The sequence below is a fragment of the Megalobrama amblycephala genome, linkage group LG20 (assembly GCF_018812025.1).
Source record: "Megalobrama amblycephala isolate DHTTF-2021 linkage group LG20, ASM1881202v1, whole genome shotgun sequence".
Classification (NCBI taxonomy): domain Eukaryota; kingdom Metazoa; phylum Chordata; class Actinopteri; order Cypriniformes; family Xenocyprididae; genus Megalobrama; species Megalobrama amblycephala.
The window spans coordinates 13,200,993-13,213,289 of record NC_063063.1 but is presented as its reverse complement, the minus strand read 5'-3'; the positions used below and the strand labels follow the sequence as shown (position 1 = coordinate 13,213,289).

The following is a 12,297-nucleotide window of genomic DNA, read 5'->3' as shown; positions in this document are numbered from 1 at the left end:
TCATTGCTGAAAGAGCTGGCTGTTCGCAGAGTGCTGTGCCAAAGCATATTCATGGAAAGTTGACTGGAAGGAAAAAGTGTGGTAGGAAAAGGTGTACAATTGAAAGGAATGACTGCAGGCTTGAGATTGTCAGACGAAGACGATTTAAGAACTTAGGAGAGCTTCGAAAGGAGTGGAGTGAAGCTGGAGTCAGTGCATCAAGAGCCACCACACACAGACGTCTTCAGGAAATGGGCTCCAACTGTCACATTTGCTTCAGCCACTTCTGAACCAAAGACAACGTCAGAAGCATCTTACCTGGGCTAAGGAGAAAAAGAACTGGACTGTTGCTCAGTGGTCCAAAGTCCTCTTTTCAGATGAAAGTAAATTTTGCATTTCATTTGGAAATCATGGTCCCAGAGTCTGGAGGAAGAGTGGAGAGGCACAGAAATCATGTTGCTTGAAGTCCAGTGTGAAGTTTCCACAGTCAGTGATGATTTGGGCTGTCATGTCACCTGCTGGTGTTGGTCCTCTGTGTTTTCTGAAGTTCACAGTCAATGCAGCCATCTACCAGGAAATTTTAGAGCACTTCATGCTTCCTTCTGCTGACAAGCTTTATGGAGATGCTGATTTTATTTTCCAGCAGGATTTGGCACCTGCCCACACTGCCAAAGGTACCAAAAGCTGGTTCAGTGACCATGGTGTTACTGTGCTTGATTGGCCAGCAAACTCACCTGACCTGACCCCCATACAGAATCTATGGGGTATTGTCAAGAGGAAGATGTGAGACACTAGACCCAACAATGCAGATGACCTGAATGCCGCTATCAAAGCAACCTGGGCTTCCATTACACCTGAGCAGTGCCACAGGCTGATTGCCTCCATGCCATGCCACACTGATGCAGTAATTCATGAAAAACGAGGCCCAACCAAGTATTGAGTGCATAGAAATTAACATACTTTTCAGAAGCCTGACATTTCTGTTTAAAATATCCTTTTTTTTTATTGATCTTATGAAGTATTCTAATTTATTGAGATAGTGAATTGGTGGGTTTTTGTGAGCCAAAATCATCACAATTAAAAGCACCAAAGACTTAAAGTACTTCAGTCTGTGTGCATTGAATTTATTTAATACACAAGTTCCACAATTTGAGTTGAATTACTCAAATAAATGAACTTTTCCACAACATTCTAATTTATTGAGATGCACCTGTATGTTCACAAAGGCTTTATTTATTGGAATAGTGTAATACAGTAAAACAGTAATACAGTGAAAGCTGTAATTTATTTATTTGAATACAAAAATACAGTAAAACTAAGATTGTGAAAAATTATTACTATTTTAAATAACTGTTTTCAATATTATAAAATGTAATTTATTGCTCTGATGGCAAAGCTCTTCAGCAGCCATTCTTCCTCCAGTCTTTAGTGTCACATGAGTCTTCAGAAATCATTCTATAAAATGCTGATTTGGTGATCAAGAAACATTTTTTTATTGTTAAAAGATTTGAAACGATTTTTTTTCAGGATTGTTTGATTCAAAAGAAGAGTTGGGTGAGTTTAGGTTGATTGGGACCCTTTTTCTAAGTAATTTTAATAGCAAAAAAATGTCCCAGTGAACCTGAATTCACCTCTTTTTATTTGAAATATTGAAAATTTTGTAACATTATACATGTAAATGTCTTTCTCTTTTGGTCAACTTAATGCATCCTTGCTGAACATATTCATTTCTTTAAAAAACATATTTGAACAAAGATTATAAATATCTTGCGGTGTGCTGTATTTTAGGAAATGAGGCCGTTGTGGAATGCTTTAGTAAGAGATCTAACTATTGGAGATAATAAACCTTTGACGTGTCACTATATTACTTTGTTTTTACTCAAGGAATGAAATCATTTTTAAAGGGATAGTTCACCCAAAAATGAAAATTTGATGTTTATCTGCTTACCCCCAGGGCATCCAAGATGTAGGTCACTTTGTTTCTTCAGTAGGACACAAATGATGATTTTTAACTCCAACCGTTGCCGTCTGTCAGCCGTATAATGCGAGTGAATGGTAACACAATTTAAAATCAAAATATATGCATAAAATATGCATAGACAAATCCAAATGAAACCCTGCGGCTCGTGACGACACATTGATGTCCTAAGACACGAAACGATCGGTTTGTGCGAGAAACCGAACAGTATTTATATAATTTTTTACCTCTAAAACACCACTATGTCCAACTGTGTTCAGCATTCGCTTAGTAAGGTCTGATCGCGCTCTGACAACGGCAGTGATGTCTCTCGCATATACTTCAATGAGTGCCAGACATCACTGCCGTTGTCAGAGCGCGATCAGACCTTACTAAGCGAATGCTGAACGCAGTTAATTTGGATTTGTCTATGCATGTTTTTTTGACTCTTATAAATTGTGTTACCATTGACACACATTATAAGACTGACAGACGGCAACGGTTGGAGTTAAAAATCATCATTTGTGTCCTACTGAAGAAACAAAGTGACCTACATCTTGGATGCCCTGGGGGTAAGCAGATAAACATCAAATTTTCGTTTTTGGGTGAACTATCCCTTTAATTACGGTGCTTCTAACATAATTTTTTTGTAATATTAATAATTTATAATTGAATTAGATTTTAAACAGCTACTCCTTTGAGATCTCATCAGTATTTTCTCATAAAACACAATCATTAAATTCAATAAACACAATGTCCACCTTTATGTTATTAATAAATCTTACAGTGACAACCACAAACTGTGCCTCTCTTAAAAAAAATAAACATTCACCATCTTTTGAAACTATTTTTATAATATTCTTTAGCAGTAATTTTTTAAATGATCCAATTATGTTTCTAAACAAATACTAAATCCATCACTCTTGCCTATTAATGCTGCTTTGCAAATGATAAATCACACAGTAGTATAATCCATTCTACTTCCCCTCAAAGCTCATGTTGATGTGTGACTAAAATGCATTTGGCAGAGCATGAGTAAACAAAATTCTTTAAAGTGTTAATCATCTCAGGGATGTGAGCTGTGAGGAAGCTGGAGATTTTCTCTCCCTGTAGGTGAAGGTCACGGAGATACAGCTGTTTTTTTTTTCTAGAGACCTTCTCAACATCCCCGGCTAAATACTGTATGCGCTGACCTCTAACACCGCCCGTTAACTTTTCATTGTTATGTCCATCTCTCTAAAGGTCATTTTCTTTTTTAAAATAGTTTTGTCCAGAAATATCCCTCTGTGACACGAGCTTTGGCTTGGGACTGATCTCATCCCTTAAGACAGGCTAATGCCCTCTGAGCCACCTGTCCATCAGAGCAGTGTGATTACATGCTCTCCTTCCACTTTTTGACCTTAACTACAGTTATATCTGCAGAGGTTACATTCAGAACACAGTTATCTACTGTATAATTTGGTCAAAACAAATTTGGTAATAAATTTGTTAAATAAATTTGGTTTAAAACAAATTTGGTAAAAACAAATTTACCATGCCACAAACAAGTGGTACAATGAACAATGTCTATTGTAAAGTCAATTGCTGGCTATTACAATGTTATATTTATTGGTGCTGAAAAAAAAGAGTAAACCAAAATAGATCAACCAACAAACAGAAACAGCAATAAAAAAACAAAAAGTTTTCAACGCTAACTTTATTTTTCATTGGCAATTACAGGTTAGCAGTGTCAAGCAAACCTTGAATAATTGGCACAGTAAACAAAAAAGGCTTTTCATTAAACAAAATATGGGTATCTTGACATTGCATTTACAAACAAAACAACACTAAATTACATATCTGATATAAAAGCAGGGTATAAAAATATGATCATATATTCAAAGAAACAGACTTTTTAACATAATTCACAGTTCATTCATTAATTGTCTTCAAAATATCTGACAGTGTTAAAACATTTATAATCTTCAATGGGTAATTCACTCAGCATATACAGAGACCATATTTAGACTCTAAAAAGAGTTTATTCTCAATATTTTTTAAATAAATATGTATTTATTTGCTCTGATGGTTTGAACCAATGCTAAACAGGCTAAAGGCGCCACTGTAAAAGTGATCTGAAATGTGGTCTCCCTTACCAAAGTCAAAATTTCAGACTTTTAACTTGTATAGCACATGATTTTCCTATATAATATGTGGCCTTGTTTTTCAAATCAAAAACAGCTTTGTAATCAAAACGTGACTTACAGTACGCTCCCTAAGGACAACAATGAACACTCACAGAGGACATGGAAAGACGTGAGAACACTCCCTTTTACTATATAAAATCTGAAAGCTTTTGCTACATTTATGCCATGTCACAATTGTCACAATGACATCCTACTTGAAGCTGTTCATGTCCTCAAACTCAGAATTATGTGTTTCTATGGCAAAGTAAATGTGTAATTTTAGCTATCAATAGCCAAAACCTTAATACAAGTAATGCAAATGCCTTATTAAACTTATAGTTTATTTAGCGGGGCATTACAAAGTTATTCTATGCTAACTTTGTGTCAGCTACATTAGTCTTGTTTGTTTTTCATTTGTTTTTATTTATAGATAATTCTTGCATTATTAAGACATTAGTCAATTGTAGGAATTATTAAACAGAAATATTACAAAATACTGCTTAGTGACATTTTACTGCTGAAGCCACTGCCATTTTGGGTGTTTCCACATGACGAGTTTTAAAAATTAGAGTTAAGTTCTTCAAGGACATGAACGCTTTTTACAAGTCGTAATCTCATAATTCCGGTAATTCCAACATGCCATAAATGCAGCTATATTCTAGCATGTGTGTGTGTGCTTTTCTGTACACCAACAAGGTGACATGGTAATGTACAATGGAGTGTCATGTTAAATACATGGTACATAAACATGATGATCTTTCAGTAACATGGTATTTATCAGAATACCATGGTAGTACCATCTGGTACATTACTTACATTACTGTAATGGCAATTTCCCTCAGCCACAGATATGTCAACTGAATATATCAACTGAAATATTACATTTATCTGTATGTTGTAATCTGTCCAAGAATATTTAAATATATTGTTGATATAGGTTGCTTTTTCTTAAAACTATTTGCTACTTCTTGTTTGAGTGATGAAGATAAATCTTTTTTTGAGATGAAAAGTATGGCTTACTAGTATCCACAAACACTTTTAATTGTCAAATAGCCGGTCTTCACATAGCTCCAGCGGCCACTTTGAGGCTCCACCAAACACTTCGATGTTACTGTCGGTCCAGGCCACCACATTCCCAGGGATGTAGGACGAGCAGTTTGACATGGCGATGATATCCGTGGAGCGCAGGACCCGATCCCAGATGTTAAAGTGGCTCAGCTCCCCCACAAAGGCCTGGGTGGCATCAAAGCGTCCCCCTACTACATCCTGTTGAGGCCATAAACGACAGGCCTCGTTAAGACAACAACAATAACCCCTTTTATTCACTCTTAGAGCATGTGCATGCTAACTCTACGACATTGTTTGCTGCCTGAGGTCAAGTTTTATTTAAAATGTAAAGTTCATGAGTCAGTAACACTATTGTGCAGGGATGGCATAATATTACAGTTACAGTGCGACTGGGTCTGGGAATGCAGCAGAAACTGCTGTATCAGCTCTGCTTCTGTTCTCACCTGTTCTTGGCCCAGGATGAGGACTCCTCCGGGCTTGATAGGGTGCCAGGGGGCCAGATTGTCTCCTGAGCCCAATCTTTGGCCATCCTGATAGGCTTCCCAAAGCCCATCCCTAGTAGTCCAAGTGATGCAGACATGGTGCCATCTCCCATCGCTCAGTGATAGAGGGAGTTGTGCCACCTATTTGACAACAGGAGGTATTCAAAAATAGTTTATCAATATTATTTTTTCAGGAAGCACAAAGTGAGATCTTAAGTTTCTGTTTTCCACACAAGGAAAATGGATGGTGATTTATACCCCCGAGGACAAAAAGCACCAAAAGTTTTAATGAGAAACAGACCTGAAATTTAAAAGGATAGTTCACCCAAAAATGAAAATTCTGTCATCATTTGTTACCCATGTGTCATTCCAGATCTGACCTAAAAATGTTTTGGGGGTTTTATACATCTAAAAAAAAGAGAAATTTTTCAAAATATCTTCTTTTTTTACAGAAAAAATAAAGTCATACAGGGTTGGAATGTCAAAAGAGTGAGTAAATGATGACAGAATGTTAGGTTTTGGGTGAACTATCCCTTTAAGTCATTGTACACTGATAATCTTCCTTTACGCACACAAATCTCATTTGCGGTCATGTTTTTTTTAACTTTCCATGTCGTGTTTCCAGGTCACATGACTCCGCCTCATGCAACACATCAAGATGTTTTTTTTTTTACACAATTGGCAATGAGATTTCAAAGCTGAAGTAGATAGAGAGATTAACAGTGAACAATTATTTTAATTTTAATCTGTTTTTCTAACTAAGCTGATATTGCTTCAGAATTATATAATTTCCAAGTCATATGCACAACTTTTATGATACTTATTTTGGAGCTTGGCGGTATAAATCAACCATCCATTTTCATTAAATCTTCTTTTGAAGAAGAAAACCAAAATAATGATGAATAAGAATGAGCAAAAGATAACAAAATATAAATTTTTCAGTGAACTATTCAATGTAAAAAAGTAAGAAAAACATTTCTATTTTTAGTAAACATATGTTTTCATATAAACTCATTTATGCTGATGATTAATAATGTGCAACTGCCGATTACTTAAAGTTGCAATAGGTGATCTGGAAATGCTAACTTTAGCCTGCTAGCATTGAAAGCATACAATCCCACCCAGGGGCAAATCGCCGTCCAAAACCACGCCTCCTCCGAAACACATGAACGTGCACAGACCAGAAGTGAGACGACCAGAGACAACGTTATTGGATTACATCATCTGTCTGCACAGCGTACGTGAACGCGCTGATGACGTATGATGTCTGACAGAGAACACGCTATCATTTCATTCTGACCGAATACAATGACACATTTTATGGTCCTACGCCATCCACAGACGATATATATTTATAAAAATACATTTAGACTGTTTCACATATTGATTGCTATCAGGATATGAGGAGACTTTCAACCAGCATAACAAAAAATGTTTCTGTAGAGAATCACCTATTGCACCATTAACATCAGTTTCCTCATAATATTCAATGCCAAACTTGCTTTTCTTAATACGTAACTTCTTTACCTTGTCATTGATGAGCAGTTCAATAGGGTTATGGCCCCATTCGATCAGTACGATCTCATTTGCCTGTCCGGGAACTCCATAGGAAAACGGGGTTCCAATGCCGGGGCTCGAACCTGACTTGAGCCACATGCAGACAGTGAAGGCGTACATTTCTGGAAGGCTTTTCTTTACTTGTCCAAAAAGATAATTAGTGCGAAGAGGAAGAGAAATCTTGAAATTCTCTGGTGATTTGAATCCAGCTCCTCCTAAAACCAAAAAGTGTGATTTATTATTGCATAAGCACTGGAATGATGCAGAAATATGCTGACAGGACCACAAAACAAACCTGATTACGCCCTCGGCCCTAACTCTTTCAAATCAAACATTAAGAAAAATAATGATTTTAATGTAGAGGAAACCAAGAAGCAAACTGTAACACTATAGTGGCTAAATATGGGAATATACTGTATATATATTTTTAAAGTTATGGCTTTATTAGATAGGACAGTGTAGAGATCAGACAGGAAAGCATGGGGTGGAGAGAGAAGAACAGGATCAGCAAAGGACCTCGACCCCGGGAATAGAACTCGGGTTGCCCGGATACATGTTGCTATATGTCAGAGCGCTGCCCACAAGGCTATCAGCTCTAACAAATATGGGAATATTTTAGCAAATATTGAAGTCTCCTCTACTTTGGAAAGAAGAATGACTAAAGAATGTAGGAGTGTTTTGTACAGACCTTTCTCCAGTTCAGAGATCCTGTTCATGAGAGAGTTGAGGGTATTGTCTGTGCGCTGGCGATGAGCGACAGTCTCATTATATAGCTGGGACTTCTCTTCCTCGAGCTCATTGACCTTCTTCAGCAGTTGATTTTCCAAGTCCTCCAATCTACGCTGCAGTAGATTTCTCAGCTCATTAGGAAAGGAGGCACCAGAGATATTGGCTCGCATTTGCTGTTGCTTTGGAAAGAAATGACAAAAAAAACAGCAAGCATTGGATTTCTAATTATAGCTGACAGAATTGTACAAAAGCTTTTTCTTCGCTTCAATATAACCTCTTCTGTTCTGAACTAAGAACATTACAAAGAAGTAAAACTCTTTTCTACATAATCCAGTTAGTTTTCTTTCTTTTTTTGTAAGTAGTTTTTTAATTTTATTTCAATATAATATTTGATGTCCAGGACCTAGTTAGAAGGAAAATGAATAAATGGTCATGTTTTTCCATTCACAAATCACATTTAGGTTTCAAGCTTCTTTTTTAACACCTGTGCAGGTGAAAACATTTGCACTAATTTGAAGAAGGAAAAAAATCAATATCATTCTTGAAAAAAAAAAAATCACTGCTTCGTAATCTGACAAAAACATTCTTAAAATCAATTAAATGCTAATGATAATTAAGAACTAACCTAATATTCCTATTTTCACATTTTTTAAAAAACAGAAACAAGATGTTTTCATGGCCAAACCATCAAATTGTTAGCATCTTTGAAAAGAATGTCTTGATGTAGGATAAATAAAAAATAAACAATAAAAACATGTAAATAAATCTCTGATGATGACAAAAATGAATAGCTAGGTCTCGTGAGGTTATATCTGTATGGTTAAGTTTTTTTTTTTTTAGGGTTTTTTAATGAAAAAGAGCTAACCTGTCCTGCAATTGTTACCTTAAAGAGCTCTACCTGATTTATTTAGATTTGTTGATATAACTTAATGTAGGCCTATGTTGATTCAATGAAGTTAAAGGGTTAGTTCACCCAAAAATGAAAATTCTGTCATTTATTACTTACCCTCATGCCGTTCCACACCCGTAAGACCTTCGTTAATCTTCGGAACACAAATTAAGATATTTTAGTTGAAATCCGATGGCTCCGTGAGGCCTCCATAGGGCGCAATGACATTTCCTCTCTCAAGATCCATAAAGGTACTAAAAACATATCTAAATCAGTTCATGTGAGTACAGTGGTTCAATATTAATATTATAAAACGACGAGAATATTTTTGGTGAGCCAAAAAAAATAAATAAATAACGACACATATAGTGATGGCTGATTTTAAAACACTGCTTCAGGAAGCATCGGAGCATAATGAATCAGTGTGTCGAATCTGCTGTTCGGAGCGCCAAAGTCACGTGATTTCAGCCGTTGGCAGCTTGACATGCGATTTGAATCATGATTCGATACACTGATTCATTTGAGCTCTGAAGCTTCCTGAAGCAGCGTTTTGAAATCGGCCATCACTATATAAGTCGTTATTTTGTTTTTTTGGCGTACCAAAAATATTCTCGTCGCTTTATAATATTAATATTGAACCACTGTACTCACATGAACCGATTTAAATATGTTTTTAGGACCTTTATGGATCTTGAGAGAGGAAATGTCATTGCTCCCTATGGAGACCATGCGGAGACATCGGATTTCAACTAAAATATCTTAATTTGTGTTCCGAAGATTTACGAAGGTCTTACGGGTGTGGAACGGCATATGAGGGTAAGTAATAAAGGACAGAATTTTCATTTTTGGGTGAACTAACCCTTTAAACAATATTTTTAACTAGTTAATACCATTAGCAGGTTACCATTTTTCAGTGTAAGTAAATACAAATATTTTAAGGAATTCACTTGATTTAAATTGAATGGAAATGGAATACATATAGTTTTGCCCAATTCTGCCTTTTTATTTAGCAAAAAATGACTTCACAGAAAAAAAGATTGACATTTCATTAAGCAATTAACCCTAAAACACTAACTAAATTAACTTCCTCCAAACTAGGAAGAACAAAAACTCATTCAGTGCCAGATAGCAAGATCACTTCATGTGGAAAAAAAATGGATATGTTAGGGTAACCGTTTGCTCCATCATTTCACACAGTCAGATTAACACCTTACATTTAAATGGCATCGACACATTCCAGACATTTAGTCGCTTGGCGCATCCTAAGTAACTTTGCCATTTGTGGTTAAGGGATAGAGACGTACTAACTAATGAGATTATCCCTGTAAATCTTCAACGCCTCCACATAATTACCAAAATAGTCGTGGCAGAGAACGTCCAGCACAACTGTGCTTTTAGTCATTGAATCTCTTTATTTACACATGTAGAACAAGGCAAAGTGTCAAACGTGTATAGCTGAAATAAAGACTCTCTTACCTCTAGGTTTTCCAGTCGATCCTTCAGACCCTGCATGGTCTTTCCAAGAACGTCAATGGTGTCATTTGGATCTTTAGGCACATCATCCATTGTGTCCTTATTAATTTTTCTAAATATTTCAGAGTCAGACTCGCATCGTGACAGTTTAGACGTCAGCTCTTTAATCGTTCCTAACTGACTGACAATTGTCTCCTTCTGTTGTAAAATTGTCTCGCGAAGTTGCATGACCGTGTTTCTCAGTTCTTCCTCCTGGACCGACGAGCTTTGAACAGGCAGAGACTGCACAGGGCAACTTGTATCCTTATCAATGGGGACTGCAGTACATATAAAACGCTCACCTTTTTCATTTTGTCCATAGACAACTTTTACACACGTCAGTGCATAGACGCATATGAGTCCGGTGAGAAGATGAAGCATTTTGTGGTGATGTAACAGGCGCGCGGAGAGGTTTAATAATATGTATCCGAATGTATTGTGTTGAATCGCAAAACTTACCTTAAACTACACATATCGAGTAAAAGATTTCCATCGGTAGATATTAGTGATGATCCCCTGCACTTTGAACTACTGACTCCGCGCTAGTGCTGCTGACAAGAAGAGCGACACAGTCAACAAATAAACTTCAGCGATTGGAGGAATCGGATTGGCTGTAGTATTAACGTCACTGGCCCTTGTAGCTATAAAATAACTTCCTAAATAAAATCAAGCAGCTTTAATCCAACGTGTTAGCGAGAGAGTTTCTTAACAAAAGGCACATATCTCTCCAAAGTCCTCTTTAATCGGTGGTCAGTAGGAAAGATATAGTCCTAAATTATATGTCTATTTAACAACACATGGATTAGGCTATTTGAGTATTACTTAGTGTTTCGGGTAATAAACTAGCCTACACTGTAACCTTTACGATTTTGGGATTATATTGCATTTATAGAGAAGGTGACAGTGGTTTGTTTAAACGTTTGTAATGTTGATATAATGTGCACATTATAAATTGCTTGTCTGTTATAAATTAGGTCAATTTTAAAACTTGTTCCTAAGCTGTGCAAATGATTTTCACATAGGCTGCAAAAAATAGCATTGTTACAATGTAGCTCACAACCTGTTGTAAAACTAATTGAAAACATGGCCATGTAAAATTTTGTGCATGAATTAACTGCAGTAATAAAATTATGTTTGATATAGGCTAATAATTACCATCTTCCATCACCACCCTACTGGAAACAACTATAAAATAAATACATAAAACATAAAATACATAACAGACTGTGTGTGGGCCATCTTTGTTCCTACAAGGATGGCAAAATCCGAAATCCTTGTGGGGACATTTTTTGCTCCCCATGAGGAAAACAGCTAATAAATCATACTAAGTGATGATTTTTGAAAATGTAAAAATGCAGAAAGTTTTCTGTGATGGCTAGGTTTAGGGTTAGCGGATAGTTTGTACAGTATAAAAATCATTATGTCTATGGAAAGTCCCCATAAAACATGGTAACCCAACATTTGTGTGTGTGTGTGTGTGTGTGTGTCCGGGTAAACACATTGTGTGGGAACTTGAAATTGAGGACATTTTTGTTCCCACATGCAGCTTATAAATCATACTAAATTATGTTTTTTAGAAAATGTAAAAATGCAGAAAGTTTTCTGTGATGGGTTGTGTTTAGGGGTACGGTTAGGGGATAGAATAAAAGTAGTATTATGCATGAAATAGAAAAGGATATTTCTAGTTTTTTAGACATTCAGATCAAAAGCTTGTGTGGATATTATATATCAAATTATATTACAAATTACAAAGATGGTTGATGCCTGTTCTGTCATTTAACACAAATCAGATTTTACTTTCTTACCTAAAAATTTGTTTTTGACTAAATTAATTTTTTCAGATACTTATACAACTTCTACTGTCTGATCATAGGGTGATGGTGGTCATGTATGAATTGCATCTTTGCTCATTTCTAATCAGTTAAACTAATTTTAATCTGAACGTTTCCCCGTGTTGCC

General features: G+C 36.1%; 1 protein-coding gene across 1 annotated transcript; it reads right to left on the bottom strand.

The window, feature by feature from the left end:
* Window positions 1–3,626: 3,626 nt before the first annotated feature.
* On the bottom strand, window positions 3,627–10,917 carry nptx2b (neuronal pentraxin IIb). The gene is made up of 5 exons (XM_048171463.1): window positions 10,303–10,917; window positions 7,897–8,116; window positions 7,179–7,423; window positions 5,613–5,792; window positions 3,627–5,367 (listed from the first exon to the last, which is right to left on the bottom strand). The coding sequence occupies exons 1-5, from the start codon at window positions 10,717–10,719 to the stop codon at window positions 5,140–5,142; spliced, it is 1,290 nt and encodes a 429-aa protein (XP_048027420.1). The 5' UTR covers window positions 10,720–10,917; the 3' UTR covers window positions 3,627–5,139.
* Window positions 10,918–12,297: the final 1,380 nt, after the last annotated feature.